Source organism: Nelumbo nucifera, chromosome 1 (assembly GCF_055504915.1).
Source record: "Nelumbo nucifera cultivar China Antique chromosome 1, China Antique-T2T, whole genome shotgun sequence".
Taxonomy (NCBI): domain Eukaryota; kingdom Viridiplantae; phylum Streptophyta; class Magnoliopsida; order Proteales; family Nelumbonaceae; genus Nelumbo; species Nelumbo nucifera.
The window spans coordinates 175,404,583-175,420,637 of NC_142649.1; the positions used below are offsets into that span (position 1 = coordinate 175,404,583).

The following is a 16,055-nucleotide window of genomic DNA, read 5'->3' on the forward strand; positions in this document are numbered from 1 at the left end:
TTGGATGACTGAGATAAATCAACTAAGATTAGGAGGCCCATTTGATGGTCTATACATTTTGGTTATTTGGTACTTTATTTTATTTGGCTTAGATTTTTTAGAGAATCTGGTGCTTTATTTGGATGGCCAAGATTAATCCGTTGCTCTTAGGAGAACCCTTCGATTAGGGATGCAAATAGATCAGATTTAATCTTCATTTATGTTAGATTTGAATATTTGTTTAGCCATAATTGGGTAAAATCAATTTTCAAAATGTGTGCTTTTATTAATCGGATTTAATTCCATATTGCTTGATCCTATCTGCTGTAATCCTTGCAATATGGTATACTTATTTGTATTTTTGCATGAGTATAGGGTTGGATTAATCATATAAATATTGTGAATTGCACCAGGTTTGATTGTTATTCAGGTTATCAAGCTCAACCTAAACTTAAAGGCAATGCCCAGATTTTCAAGCTAAATCTCAACCTAAAGCCCGAAAATCCAAAGCCCAATTCATAAAAAATCTCGTATTGGATTGGATCAGGCTTTGCAAGCACATATTGGACATTAGCGGGTAAGGCTTTAAAAACTGGACTAGTTCCTTAGTCAAATGGTCTGACCATCTGGTTTGAACAGATAGTCCGTTTTAACTTAAAAAATAAAAAAAATAAAAGATGGCCAAAAACATTGTTCCGGTTGACGGTTTGATGGTTTAACCATCAGGGTCAGTAGGCCGCTGACCAAAAAAGCAGTTTTAGGGTGAAACATAACTGGTTACCTTACCAATTTCCGGTTTTTTTGGTCCCACTGCCTGGTTCGATCCATTTTGAGAACCATGTGATAACGTGTGCAAGTAAAAGCAATGTTATGAGACTCAAACTCTGCTGCTGGTTTGTGTCTAAAGATGAATAGTGAAAAAAGAGAATCATGCATTTTTCATAATTTTATTGGACCAAGAGCGGCCTAAAAATTTGTGGGCCTAATGCGGGCCTGGGCTCGGGCCGCGCCTGTTCATCCCCACTGAGACTCAAGTCGCTGCCGGGCCTGCCTTCCAAGCCGGCACGGGATTCAACAAATATTTCGCACAAAACAATCGATACATACTCTCTCTCTCTCTCTCGTCACTCCGTTCGCTCCAAAATTGACATCGCCACCTCTGCCGATCGCAGATAATCGTCAAACATCAGAAGAAAGAACAATTCTCTTCTTTAATGGCGGAATTCCTTGACCTGGAGGCCCAGGACGGCATACGCATGCCATGGAACGTCTTCCCTGGCACGAAACAAGAAGCAGCCAACTGCGTCGTCCCAGTCTCTGCGATCTACACGCCGTTGAAGCCCTTCCCCAACATGCCAGTCCTTCCCTACTCTCCTCTCCGTTGCCGTACCTGCAGATCGGTTCTAAACCCTTTCTCCATTGTCGATTATATGGCTAAGATCTGGATATGTCCTTTCTGTTTCCAACGCAACCATTTTCCTCCTCATTACGCTTCGATTTCCGAAGATAATCTCCCCGCCGAGCTCTTTCCTCAGTACACGACAATTGAGTACGAAGCACCCACAGAGAGAACTGTTGTTCCACCTGTCTTCTTGTTCGTTGTCGATAGTTGCATCATTGAGGAGGAGCTAGGGTTCTTGAAGTCTGCTTTGTCTCAGGCGATTGATCTTTTGCCGGATAATTCGCTTGTTGGGTTCATCACCTTTGGGACCTACGTTCATGTGCATGAACTAGGGTTCGGGTTGATCCCGAAGACGTATGTTTTTAAAGGCTCCAAGGAGATATCGAAAGATCAGATTCTTGAGCAGATGAATTTCTTTGCAAAGAAGCCTAAGCCAATCACCGGCGTAATTGCCGGTTCCAGGGACGGTCTCACTGCCGAAAGCATAGCTCGCTTCTTATTGCCTGCATCTGAGTGTGAATTTGCTTTTAATTCGGTAATTTTATTTCTCCTTCTTAAACATGGAAAGCTTTAAACTTTTTGGGAAAATTCTATTACAGAAAAAAAAAACATTGATCGTAGTTCAAGTTTTTTATCATCCAGTAGACTCAAAGTTTATAATCGTTCTACATCTCAGCTAGATAAAGACAAAAAAGAATCTTAGTAAACACAAATACATAGATATTACTTATATTACTTACTGAGTGTATGGTTATTTTGTTCTTAGTTAATTGAACATTGATAACTATGGTCTGTGACATTTTGTTTGATTTGGATGGATTGGTTCTTGGTTCAGGTTTTGGAAGAACTTCAGAAAGATCCTTGGCCTGTGCCAGCAGATCAACGGGCAACAAGGTGTACAAGCACAGCATTGAGTGTGGCTGCCAGTTTGTTAGGAGCTTGTGTTCCTGGTTCCGGAGCTAGAATCATGGCATTTATTGGGGGGCCATCAACAGAAGGGTCTGGTGCTGTAAGTTGTATTGGACTTCTCATAATTGTTGTATTTCATCTTCTTCTTAGGTTATATCAGGGAAGCTAAGCCCGTTATAAAATTGCATTTTCTTTATCACTTCCTGCTAGCTTGGTATCTCCACAGTGCATCATGAAATCTGGAGCTTGGCTTTTATTTATATTTACAGGAACTTAGATCGTTGAGGAAATAATAAGAGACCAATTCCTTACAAAATCCTTCCTACTGATTGCTCTAGTTCTTAGAAGATAAATATCCACTCCGGGTTTTTGCAGAGCTCAAACTCTGCTTTTCCCTTTTTAATTCAATTACTTCTTGTTTATCAAAATAAGGAAAATAACCCATTCAACTAAGAACTACCAACTATTACAATTGTCTCTTTACTAATAAACCTGAAAGATTCTTCATTTTTCTATTTCTCTCCTTCCAAATTTCTCAATAGGTATTAACTAGTAAGTGCTACAAAAAGGAAAATAGTTGAAGGAATTCCTATGCTTGCTTTAGGAGAGCCTTTTAATTATGGCAAAAAAAATCTCTACTTAACTCTTCTGTAAGTATTTAAAGTTAACCAACTCCATTTAAAAGAGAGAAGAGAAGACATTACAGCAAATTTATCCATGGGATGACTGAGTGCATACCTTGCTTTTGTGGGACCTTGGTCACCCCTTTGAGATGCTTATAAGCAGTTAAGCACTATCAACTAACTTGTGTTCTTTGGTGTTATATTTTGTGAAAAGATGGTAAGAAAATAGAGAGAAAAGAGATAGCTTCCTCTGCCCTATGTAAGAGGACTCGTAGGCCTTCTTGGTCCCCTCCTCCCTCTGGGTTCATAAAACTGAATTTTGATGGTAGTTGCTTAAGGAATCCAGGGCCTTCTGGGATTGGGGGAGTGTTCCGGAATGAGGATGGGGTTATCACTGCCATGTTCTCAGGCCCAATTGGAGAAGGGGACTCTCTTAGGGCTGAGATTCTTGCAGCCTTGGAAGGTATCCAAAGAGCAAGAGATTTTAACATCAGATGTTTGGTCCTTGAAGCCTTGAAGGTGACTCGGAGGTGGTGATTAGGTGGCTAAAGGAAGAAGACAGCGGTTTGTGGAGTTATAACAATGAGAAGAAAAAATTCAAAGGGCTGAGTAGGGATATTGTGTTGCATTACAGCTGGGTGAAGAGGACTGCTAACTCATTTGCTGATGGATTAGCCAAGCAAGGGGTGATTAGGGAATCTCTATTTTGGGCTAACTTCTGACTTTCTTCCATTGTATTCTGTTGGTGGGGAGTTAAGACATTTTACCCCCCCCCCCCCTTTTGTACTTAAAGTTTCACATAGTTTCATATCATTAATAAAGTTTATTGTTCTTGATCCAAAGAAAAAAAAAGAAAATAGAGAGAAAAGAAAGAGAATAGAAGAAGAATGAAGGCAAAAGAAAGAGAGAATAGTTTAGGCAGTTGAATTGAGTGACCCCCCAGGTGACTAAGGAGCCATTTGGTAATGGATGAAGTTGCTGAGATGAAAGACTAATTGCTTTGTTTTTTAGTTAAATTAATTAAATAATAAAAAAATTCAAGGTTATAGTGATCTACCCAACTTCAGTTTCAGCCATTCAGGAGCTCACAATGTCCTTAAAAACTTATTCACCAAAAGACAAAGCAATAAGCTTTTTAGTTCAGCATCTTCATTTGTTATTAAGCAGTCACTAAGAGTGCTTTATATATTAAAATAGTAAAAGGTCCATAATGTCCCTATATAGGTGTTTCTTAAGTTGTGCACAGATATTCATCACGTCCAGCTTACCCAGTAAACCCACAGTTTTGGTTTTGACAACACCTTTGGTATGCACATTGACTAATTGAAACTCAAATTGTATGAAAGGTAAACATACTTCTGTAGACAAAATTTCTTTGGTAAAATGTCTATCAACTTTAATATGTTTAGTGTGTCATGGTGAATAAGATTGTAACCGTTGTTGATGGCTGCTTGGTTATTAGAATATAGTTCCAAGGGTTACCTAAATTTGACTCCTCATGGCTGCTTTGTAAGCAATGTAGAAGTTATTCTTGCTTCCTTTTCTATCTTCTCTTCTATATTTGCTCGTTAATACTTGTAGCTGAAGCAAGGTTCAAAATATCGATTCAGGCTGATACGGTTGGGGTGTATTGGCCTGTATCAAGCTGCATTTTTATTTTTTTTTCCAAACTGGTTCGGGGGGGGGGTGTCGGTTTAAGGCCCATCTACCCCCTGAACCAGGTCAGATCCTGAAACACCTACTGTAGGGGCGTATCGAGAGGTCACTGATATGATATGTATCAGTCGGTACAGTCCGATACGTATCGATATTTTTAACCTTGGGCTGAAGCATATTATTGCGTTTTGAAATTTTCTGCTTCAGCTTCACCACCTAAAAGGAATAGCCACTTTTGTTAAAATCTTATGATTTACAATATAATTTATGATTTGTATCATGAATCCCAAGGGTTTCGATTCGAATCTTACATCTGAATCCTTTTCTGCAAAAAGGATTCATTGTGATTCAAATCAATTCAATTAAGAATTAGTTTTCTACTTCGTCATTTTGTTTTGACTATATTTAGTTTTGTCAAGGGTGACTTGTTTTAAAGACTTTACTAGAAATTGAGTTGTTTGCATTATTTAAGTCCATGTATTGAGTTTATTTTCTATCGTATGTTTAATAAAGAGCCATGTAGGTGGATTATTTGACTTTCAAGTTAAACTTGATTGTATCACCTTAATTCTGTTGGTTTAGGTACATATATGGTAGATATGACTTAAAAATAGGATAAAACACTTTTTTATATATATTTAGCCTTTTATCATATGTATATTTAATTTTTTTGACAAATTTGTAAAAAATAGAAATTATCTTACAATTCACGATTCAATTTTCTCTACGATTTACAGTTGATTACAATTTTCAGAACATTGAGAATAACCCGAACTCCTTGTCAATTTGAACTTCTATTGATCATCAAGTTTGCATCCACCTAGTTCCATTCCCAACCTCCCAATAGGCACATCAGTACAAACTCTCCAATTATATCTTGGCCAACCAGTTGTTCTGATCGTTTCTTCCATTCCATCCCCACCTTCCAAGCTATCTGCTCTCCCCTTGAGCTTCCTTATAAGATCAGCCTCTTTTCCTTTAGAATCAAGTCCCAGCCTCACCAGTCACCAACCTATCTTTTGGGTCTTAGAAGAGCATTTTAGGGAATGTGATAGCATTCACTATATTTTAGGGGCTACAAGAGAAAAGAACAGGAGGATCTTTGGTGATGTTTTTTATAGCTTCCCAGGATTTCTGTGCTTGCTGGCTATTGGCCAACTTCTTATGGTTCAGTTTTAGCATTGATGGATCTTTTTTTTTTTTTTTGATAGATAGTGAAAAGCTTTATTGATTATAAACAACAGGGATGTTGATAAAAAAAAAAAATTATAAACAACAGAGATGCACAGATTTTACATGTAAATTAAAGAGAGCATATAAATTGCCATCTCTCCACATATGTTCCTTTTACAACTGGGCCTAAAACAACTGTTTCTTATTTTCCCCTTGTTTGGCCATTACATCAGACAAACTATTGGCCGACCTTGGTACCCATTGTATCTTCATTTGGATGTTTCTAACCAGCCACATTGTCTTCAATTCATTCTTGTAAGTCCATTGCATCTTCTCTCCATTCAACAACCAATCAATTGTCACCTTGGAATCACCTTTTACGGTTAATTTTCTTAGTTTCATTTCATTTGCCCTTTTCACCCCTTGGATTACTGCTAACAGCTGTGCTCTTAGAGAGCATCATGCCCAATAGGACCTGAGAACAATAAAACAATTCTATCACATGACCCTCTTCATCTCTAAAGACCCATCCCACTCCTAATGGCCATAGATTCCCAAGGCTACTACCATCAAAATTGAACTTAATAAAATCATTTTCTAGTGGGATCCAATACCATTGAGTCTTATTTTTAGATGAGGTTATAGCCACTTCCCCATTTCCTAATGATATCCTCAAATGAAAAAGGTGAGAAAACATCCATCGATTTAACTCAGTGTGCCAACCAAATTGTGATGCATTCAATTATTTCCTCCTTGCTTCTCTCCTGATCTTTGAATATCCTTGCATATCTCTCTTCCCAAACTATTCAAAGAAGAACTGCCCTACTGCATCTCAACATGGTTCTTCCTCTTTTATTTGGCTGATTGTAAGTAGATGACCAGATGGTAAGAATGAAGTAGCCATGCACAGCAAGAGATTTCACCTGCACCCAAACAAGAGAAACCATTCCCAAATACCTTTTTTTTTGGGTAAATCTCTTAAACTACCCATACTGTTTAGCGAATTGACACGCGGTACCCTTACTGTTTAGCTATTGTCTTGTGGTACCCTTAAGTTTTGACAATTGTCGTTGCCGTTAAGTGCTAACGGAAGGAAACAAAATGTCAAATTTGCCCTCCATTATTCCTCAAATTTCATCCCCTCTTCTTATTCTCTTTCTCCTTCCTCTGCTTATCCTTCATCCATCTTCATCTCTGTTCATCGTCTTTTCGACGGTGAACAGAGAACTTTGATTGGCGTTGGCTGCTTGTCTGCAAATACCACGAAGGAAGAGACACTCGTGTCCTCCACCATTGAGAAGGCAAAGGGACGAATCCTATTTTGATGATGGTAGCGATTCAAAGGATGATGACGATTCAGACAACGATGATCCGTGCTACTCAGGTAGAAAACCCTCTGGATCTCAAGTTCCTCTCAACGAGTTGCAACCAGAGTTCATCCTCTCAGAATCAGTTCTGAGGCTTCCATTGAACCAGTTCTCCTGAAACACTGCAGTCTCTGGGCAAGAATCTTCTTACTGTACCTCTGTCAATTCCATAAATGGATATTCTCTTCTCCCAAATCCGACGGCCTCTACCATTAAACATTTCAGGCTGAACAATCACAATGTTTCTTAAAAATCAAGATTCTAAGGTCTCTATCTCCCTCACGCCCCTGTTTCATCACTACCGTTGACAAGTGAAGATGCCCAAGACGATGGAGGAAGAAGCATCGTGAACAGTATGGAAGGAGAAGAACAAACATACACAGCTCCCCCACTCCTGAGTCCCATCTAATTGCAGACATTGAGGAAGAAGTATGGAAGGCGGAAGAAGAAGAACAAACATACACAGCTCACCATACAACGATGCCAGCCGGCCTGACAGAAGAATTCAAAGAACTGAAGCCGATCATCAACGACTTCCACACGTATCGTATCGGCGTTAGCAAATGCTCATCTCTACTCACTCAACGTATACAAGCTCCACTGGACAGTCTGCTCCGTCGTCCGTCGATTCGATAAACCGCAGACGCACAAGAATTTCATCAAGAGCTGCTCGCTTAAAGAAGGGTCCCAGTTTCCCACCACCGTCGGATTCTTGAGAGTTTCTTAAAAATCGAGGTTCTAAGGTCTCCATCTCCCTCTCACCCCTGTTTCATCACTAGACGAAGTGGCGAACTGCGACTCTCTCTCACCATAGTGGATGTGGACAAAAGAGCTCATGTTACCTTAAGCTTGCGGGCTGCTGGAGACGGAAACCGCAGGTTCTGTTCTACTGGATTCAGAATCGGAAACCGTGGTACTGGATTCGGAATTGAAAATCAGTTGCTGTGGCCGCCATCGCTTGCAACAATGATACCAAAATTATTGTCACCCGCTACAACTTCTGCAATGGGTTGCTGCTCCACACCACCCTTTAATTCTTCTTCATAGAGTGGAGCTTCTGGGTTTGAAAGGTTTGGGTTTTGATGAACCAGCATCTCTTTCCCTTTTCTCTGTTTTATTTTGGAAATTTGAAGAAGTCACCGGCGAAAGTGGTCAGATACAGACAACGACAGTGGTGGCGATGGCGGCGGAGAAACAAGGAGTGGAATGGTGGCAGAGTGGTTCACTGTAGCTGCCGCCGGGGAGAGGGATGGTGAAGAAGGGAGAGGGACAAAGGGCAAAATTGGGTTTTGAAAAAAATTTATACATCACGTGGTGTCACGTGTGTATGAATTTCAACGGAACATTAACGGATATTAACGGCAGGGGTAGAGCTAGTCAATTGTCAGAAAACTTAAGGGTGCTGCAAGACAATAGCTAAACAGTAAGGGTACCACGTGTCAATTCGCTATACAGTAGGGGTAGTTTAAGAGATTTACCCTTTTTTTTTGAAGAAGAAAGATAACTTTGTATTAACCACAAAAAGGAGGAAGGGTGATTCTAAGCTGGCTGAGAAAAGAACAGCATCCATGGTGGTTCAGAAATGAGATAAAAAAATATTAGAAATTGTCAAAAGATATGCAGCTATTAATCCATTGGGTTCCAAGGTCAGTCAACAATCTAGCCAATCAGTTAGCAAAACAAGGTGTAAACAGAGACCATGTTTTTTGGGTGCAGCTGTAAGTCTGTAACCTTGAGGAGAAGAGTCCCTGGGATTTTTCTTTTTTCTGTTGTAAGGGGTAGCCAAGGCTAATTGATGTTGTAACACCTTTCTATTATTAATAAAACTGCTCTTTTTTGCTGATCATAAAAAGGAGGAAGGGTGTACATGAGAGGATGTACAAGCCTCAAAGATGAAAAGGAGGCAAGATTAGTTAGGCAATATATTTTTACTATACAAAAAATCCCTTCCCAAATCCAACTTTCCTAAACCATCAGCCAAAGAGTTTAGGTTTCTTGGGATCCATCTGAAGTTGTAGGATAAAAAAGATAACTCAAAGATCTCATGTAAGAAGCTGGACAGTCTCCAAGGGCCCAAACCATTCCTAAATACTAGTAACCAAGGGGCCAGAGGTAAGTAAGTGATAGCAGGTCTAAGGAGATAGGTACCAATTAGACCTTCTCTTTTGAAGAATATCGTTAGTATTAATTTTCTCATGAAAGACTTCCCAAGAAACGCCCCAATTTTAGGAGGAATAGGTTTGTTCCAAATCTCTTTCATAGGAAAAATGCTGTTGTGGAGGAAGAGAGGACAATACTTGATAAAAAGAGGCACATGACAAACTACCAGAAGGGTTGGGAGAGAAATATGATTGTCATGCTTAAGGGGGTCCAAAAATACCCCCTCCAAGGTTTGCATAAGGTTAATTATAGAGGGAAGATCCAAATCATGAATGCCTCTTTTGAACCCAAACCCCAGCCAAAACCATTTAAGGAGGAAGATGGAATAACAGATTTAGAAATTAACTTTGATTTAACAAAAGCAAGTGATAACAAAGAAGTTGCAAAATACGTGTATCACCATACTCAGACAAAAAATTAGCACAAAAGGTTCAAGCATGTAAACAGCGTTCTCTATTGAGTAGCGTCACCCAACTTGTCCACCATCATGCGCATGTCTTTGGACATTCCTCCTTAAAGGGAGATTTACACATATCTAGCTTGATGGGTTAACCAAAATGAGAGAAGTGTTCATGAGTTCAACTAAAGGAACCATCAATAGGCTCTGGCTACTCAAAAGAAGTTTGGTTGGACGATATGTCAATTCTGAACCAGATTTGGAAGAGGTGTAGATTTGGGTTTTGGCTGAATGGAAACCAAGCAATCCATTCCAGGTGAGGAGACTCAATGCTGGTTATTTTCTTTTTTTTTTTAGCTGTGAAGATGAAGCTCGTGATATTCTCAATCGCGAACAAGGTCAGTTACATTATCCTGAATTAAGGTTGGAAAGATGGAACCGTCTCGTTGGGGCTCTGAGAAACTTGGGGCCCTCAAGTTATGTCTGGATAAATGTTTTTGGCATCCCTCTGCACGCCTAGAGCATTCAAACGTTCAAGAAGATTGGAGATGTTTGGTAGTTTTTGTTTTGTTGATTCAAGAACCAATGCTTGGAGGAATCTTTGTTCTACATGTATCCTTATCAAGGTTGATGAAGTCCATTTTGTTCCTACTTCTCCATTGCTTCATTATGGTGAAGAACTGTATGACTTGAGAGTGCTAGTGGAGGGGTATTACCTTGGTAGATTGATAGTTAACATGGTTGTGTAGAAGGAGTGGAGTGCTCCTTCTACATCAACCGGTTCGAAGATGAGGAAGTTGATTGGGCTCTAAATAGAGAAAGAGCCATAGATTGAAGGTGAGGGCATTTCTAGAATAAATGTTGCCAAAATTGATAGTGGGGTTTGATGGGATGGGGATGATTGAGTTTTGCAACATTGGAAAGGTGAAGAGGGCCAACTTGGGGGAGAATTTGATAGAGGTATTGGGTAATGGGGACCACTCGGAGTCAGCTGAAGAAGTAAATAAAGGTGGCATGGAGTTTGCAAGACATGTGGTGGACCTAAAACAAAAGGGGTTGGGGACTGTTGAAGGAGATGGAAAGGTTTCAATGCTATCTTATGATGAGTAAACTATTGGTCTATTTGGGGCCCACTTTTGAAAACCCATTATTTCAAAAGAAAGGAAGTCGATCAGTGCTTTAGGTCTTAAGTGTAACGGGTGGAGTTTGTCTTTGTTTGAAGGTCCAAAAAGGTGGATGAGATTGTGCAAATCCTCTCCAGTCAAAGCTCAAAGGGGAAAGGAAAATCGATGGGAATGGGTGACTTTCAGGTTCGAAAAAAATGAAAAGGAGGCCCATTGATTTAAAAGGCGTGCCTAGGTGCATAGGCGAGGTGCGTTTTAGGGTATGCGCCTCGCCTAGGTCCTAGGTGTAGTCCTTTCAAAAGGCGCACGCCTGATGTGCCTTGCGCCTCATCCCGGGCGTCTGCCTTTTGAAAATTTGACGCTTTTTTGCCTTTTTTGAACATAGAAGTTGGGTCAGGGGCTCCGCCCCCGGACCCCCCATGCCACACCCCTCGAGGCAAGCCTAAACAAGTCGAAGCTCCAGGAATCCCCAATTTGGTAATGTTGTTCATTCATTCATCCTAATAAAATGTCTTCTTAAAAAACGAGTAAAACTATAAAATCATTATTTTTTGTGTGAAAACTAAAAATTTAAGAGCTAACGTGGACTTGTTTAGGCTTGCCTCAAGGGCTGTGGCACAAAGGCAACTCGTAGAATCAGGAATGTAATATGTTTTACATTACATTAGCTACGTGAAGTAATGCAATTGAGTGGAAAAAGAGATTAGAGGTTTTAAAAGCTTGAAAATGTTTTATATGTTTGATTTTATTTTTAAATTCTCATTTGAATATGCTTTACATAATTACATCATATGTTTATGTATTTTAATTTTAGATAATAGTTTTTTAAAACATTATTTTAGAATTTAAGTTTATATTTTTTATTAATATTATGTTTAGTATTTTTTTTTCTGAATCTTTTGGCATTTTTTGGAATTTTGACATTTTTCTGAATCTTTTTTGCGCCTTGCGCTTTTAAAACACTAAGGAAGCCACAATGAGGTTTTTGGAGGGGAGCATAGGAAGCGATATTGCCCGGAACCCTAGCACGGGTGGGATTGCACCTGTTTGTTGCGAATAACTTGTGGCATAAGCTGAAGATGCAACTCTAGCAAAGGATGCTGGCACTCCATCTTCGATTTCTCAATCGAATATAGTTCTCCCTAGCGGCTCCATTGAGGTCAGTAAAAAAGAGAAAGTCGGGTTGGAGGAAAATGAGAAGGAGGTCTGGAACAATGTTTTAAAATGCGGAGGCGTGACGCGAGGCGTTCCACTACCTAGAGGCGTGAGGCATGGTTCAAAACACAAGAGGCGTAAGCCTACTGAACACAAGGAGGCGTAAGCCTCCTTAAGAGGAGGGGGGTTAGGAGGAGGATGAAGAGGAAGGGGGGATCTCATTTTTTCTTTATTTTTAATAAAATCTTTTATATAAGCCTATTGAACACAAGGAGGCGTAAGCCTCCTTAAGAGGAGGGGGGTTAGGAGGAGGATGGAGAGGAAGGGGGGATCTCATTTTTTCTTTATTTTTAATAAAATCTTTTATGTTAAGAAGAATAAAGATGCATAACATTAGTTCAAAGGGGGGGGTCTTGTCAAAAAGGGGGTCGGGGGGGCTGCGCCTCCCAGTCGAAGGGGCAGGGGGCAAACCACTTTTTTTCCCCTTATCTTTTCTTCCCTTCCCTTTCCTTTCCTCTTCTTTCCTTTTCTCTTCTTTTCTTCTCTTTCTTTTCCTTTCCTTTTTTTTTTCTTTTTTTTTTCTGTTGTTTTATATCAGATGTGCATGAGGCGCATGAGGCGTATGCCTCATGGAAAAAGCGCAAGAGGTGAATGCCTCAGAGGTGTCAGCGCCTTTGGCATACACCTCAGGGCGTTTTGGGAGCACCTTGCCGTGCCTCCAAGCGTACGCCTCCCACACCTTTTAAAACACTAGTCTGGAAAGGGTTTGCCATGGGTGACTAAGGAAGCATGTCAGGAAGTGACAACAGAGGATATATCGGTCCGAACGCGGTTTTCTACACACCTACCCAAGCTAAGAATATTGATACGGTCCAATGGCAACGTGTGGAAGTGCTGGCTGGTAGTTTTTGTGTGGATTCAGGTAGGAGGGAGGAGGCTGAGAAAGTTCTAGGCATGGCAGAAGTAGAGAACATCTTTGAGGAGGTGGTGGTAGGAAAGTTAGGTGTGGACCTTGGAAGAGGGAAGGCGATAGAGTTAGACTGCTACTCCTATTGAAGAGGTTCCCAAGAAACCACGTGGGGCTAGGAATTCTCACATTGTTCACATAACCAAGGTATTTTCTTGATTAAAAGATGGTTTGGTTGCATAGTTTTCAAGGCGCCAAAGCGAGGCTAGGTGATAGGGGGAGTGCCTTGTTGCCTAATCGCCTAGGCGGGTGCCTACCCCTATTTTTGTTATAGGAAAAGAAGCAATGTTTTTCCTTAAACTTCTAAGTTTTTTCCCTTATTTGTCTTGATTAAACCCTAACAAATAAGAAAATAATAAAAAGAAATAAGTTTATAAACACAAAAAAATGAATATTTTTGTTTAATAATGTCTATTTTATAATTGTAATCTCAAAAAAGTAACAACATAAAAGTATTTTGTAAGACGGTATACAAAACTGCTAGGCGACTGGGCGAGGCGAGCCTCCAAGGGCGCCTTGTCGCCTAGGCACCTGCCTAGGCGTCGCCTTGACAACTATGTTTGGTTGGGGTAGGACCTACAAAAAATTTTAAGAAGGTTTATAAAAGAAGAAGGGGGAAGGTATTAGAACCATCATATGAAAAGTTTGGGGAGGTGGATTCTGGGGCTCTTATCAGTTTAGACTAATATGGAAAAGAAAAGAAAATGAATCAATAGTCAGTTCTAATGTGAGATGTTCTAATAGCAGTCTAGAGGAGCTGAAGGAGGGGCCTAGAAGAGTCCCTATCAAGAAAATTGTTGAGAGAGAAGTTGAGATTGGTAAAAGTCTTCGCTTAATTTTTTGGGGAGGCGAGGAATTTGCTAAGAAGGCTTTTGAGGAGTTCGAGAAAAAGAGGATGGGACGGAGGGTGAAGAAATTGGAAGTCAAGGAAAGGGTGAGATGTGGGATGAAGAAATTGACGGGGAGGAGGAAAGCCTTGGGGAGGAGATGTAGGGAGATCAGGCATCTAGGTTCTGATTAGGGTCTTTGAGTTTGGAGCTGAATGAAGGTGGTTAATTTGGAGTCATTATTTTGTTTTGATTGTTTTATGTTTTAGGCGGTACTGGCTATAAGTCAGTTAGTGTTTGTTCTCTTCTCGGGTGATATCTTGTCACCTTTCTCATGTAATCTCCTTTTCTTTAGTTTTTCTTTTATCCTTCGAAAAAAAAAAACAAACAAAGAATTCAGTTGACCTTTTAAAGGAGATTTTGCCACCCCAAAATCTAACCTTATTACAAGAATAAAGATTCATACTTGATGCAACTAAGAAAGTTAGGGAGTAAGCCATGAATCACCTTCCATGGTGAAGTCCTCAGTGGTCTAACACAAATAGGCCAATATCCTATCCATTGTTCATCATCCTATGTAAGCTTACCACCTCTTCATGCCATAACTTCTCATTGTTAAGAGGCAACCTCCATGCCCAACCCTCTTTGATCCTTCTTCTCACACACTTCTTCCCTTTTCACCAATCTCCACAGCTAGATAGTTGTATTTGGACTCCTAATTGCTCATGATCTTCCTCTTGTCTTTTCTATGTTTAGGGCTTTAAATCCCCTATCCCTACAGTTGTGAAATACACCTGCAATATTTCAAAAAATATAGAAAAAAGAAGAAAAAGGAAGGAGATAAGAGAAGGAAGAGGTTTCAGCAGTAGGCTGTTGAAGAAGAAGAGAAGGGAAGAGAGAAAAGAAGAGTTCGATCTCCTCTCTCTAGCCCCCTTGATTACCTTATATTAACTTAATTCTAAAATTAAGTACAATTACATGGATGCCCTTAATGGGGTGGCCAGCACTAAAAATATAATTAAAGAAAACAAACAAAGGCCCATAACCTCCAAATATAGCTTTAAGCACTACTTAAAAGAAATAAAGAACACTAAGGCCCATTCAGCCCATTCTCACTTATTACCAGTTTTTCCCCCTTTTAAAAGGGTATGATTTGAATTCAGGTAACTCCATAAAATTCTGGGAACAAACTTGGGTGGGGAATGCCCCTCTAAAGGACTAGTTTCCTTCTTTGTATGTCCTATATGTTTTTAAAAATGAACCAGTTTCCTCTTTCATTACCCCTTCCTCTTTTTCTTGGTTTGGATGGAATTTGGGTCTGAGAAGGGCTGTGAGATATTCAAACCTTGACAGTATTTCAAGTTTCCTCCAACTTCTTGATAATGTTTTCTTAGACCTTGCTAAGGAAGACTCTAGAATTTGGAACCCCACCCCTATTGGTTCTTTCTCCAATGCCTCCTTCTTTAAAGTGTTAAGCCAGTCCACCAATCCTGTAGCCCCCCCCCCCTTCCCTGTTAATGAGGTTTGGTGCAGGCCAATTGCTCCTAGGGTTGGTAATTTTTACTAGAAGCCTTTCTGGAAAGAATCAACATTGGTGATTTGCTCCAAAAGAAGAGACCCAATACTTGTTTGTCCCCTCAATGGTGTGTTCTTTGTAAAGCTGATGGGGAGACTAGTTTTCATCTACTGGTGTCTTGCCAATTTGCAAAGTCTATTTGGGAGTGGGCTTTCTCTCTTTTTGGGTGTAGTTGGAATCCTCCATCAAATTTGCAAAGTCTTTTTGCTCTTTCATTTTTCAAGTGGCGTATAAAAAGAGGAAGGACTATGTGGAGAGGACTGAGGGCAGCAGTATGCTAGTCTTTATGGGAAGAAAGAAACTCCAGGATCTTCTTTGAAGTAGAGAGAGGTGCTGAAGATCTGAGTGCTCTAGTCCATATAAGGGTTGTACAATGGATGACATGCTGCGGAAGTGGGGTGAGATTGCTAGTTGTACCCAGACTAAAGCAGTAATGAGTGTGTCTTGGACTCCCCCACCTACGGGTTTCATAAAACTAAACTTTGATGGAAGTAGCAAAGGGAACCCTAGACAATCAGGGATTGGGGGTGTTTTCAGGGATGAGAATGGGGTTGTTTCTACTATGTTCTTAGGCCCAATTGGAGTGGGTGACTCTCTCAAAGCTGAGATCCATGCAGTTATGGAAGGAGTCCAGAAAGCTAGGGAGATGAATATTAGAAAACTCATAATTGAAGGGGACTCGGAGGTGGTGGTAGGATGGCTGAATAAAGACGACAGTGGTTTATGGAGTTATAGCAATG

The 16,055-nt window shown here is 40.2% G+C and overlaps 1 protein-coding gene across 2 annotated transcripts in view; it reads left to right on the forward strand.

Moving 5' to 3' along the window:
- The first annotated feature begins 1,069 nt into the window (after positions 1-1,069).
- The window catches only part of LOC104596320 (protein transport protein SEC23 C-like), a 71,995-nt gene continuing 57,009 nt past the window's right edge, over positions 1,070-16,055 (forward strand). For both annotated transcript variants that reach the window (XM_010257398.3, XM_010257396.3), the window contains exons 1-2: positions 1,070-1,916; positions 2,217-2,390. In XM_010257398.3, the coding sequence (XP_010255700.2) occupies positions 1,194-1,916; positions 2,217-2,390 (897 nt within the window). In that variant the 5' untranslated portion in view covers positions 1,070-1,193. The remainder of the gene's footprint in view (positions 1,917-2,216; positions 2,391-16,055) is intronic.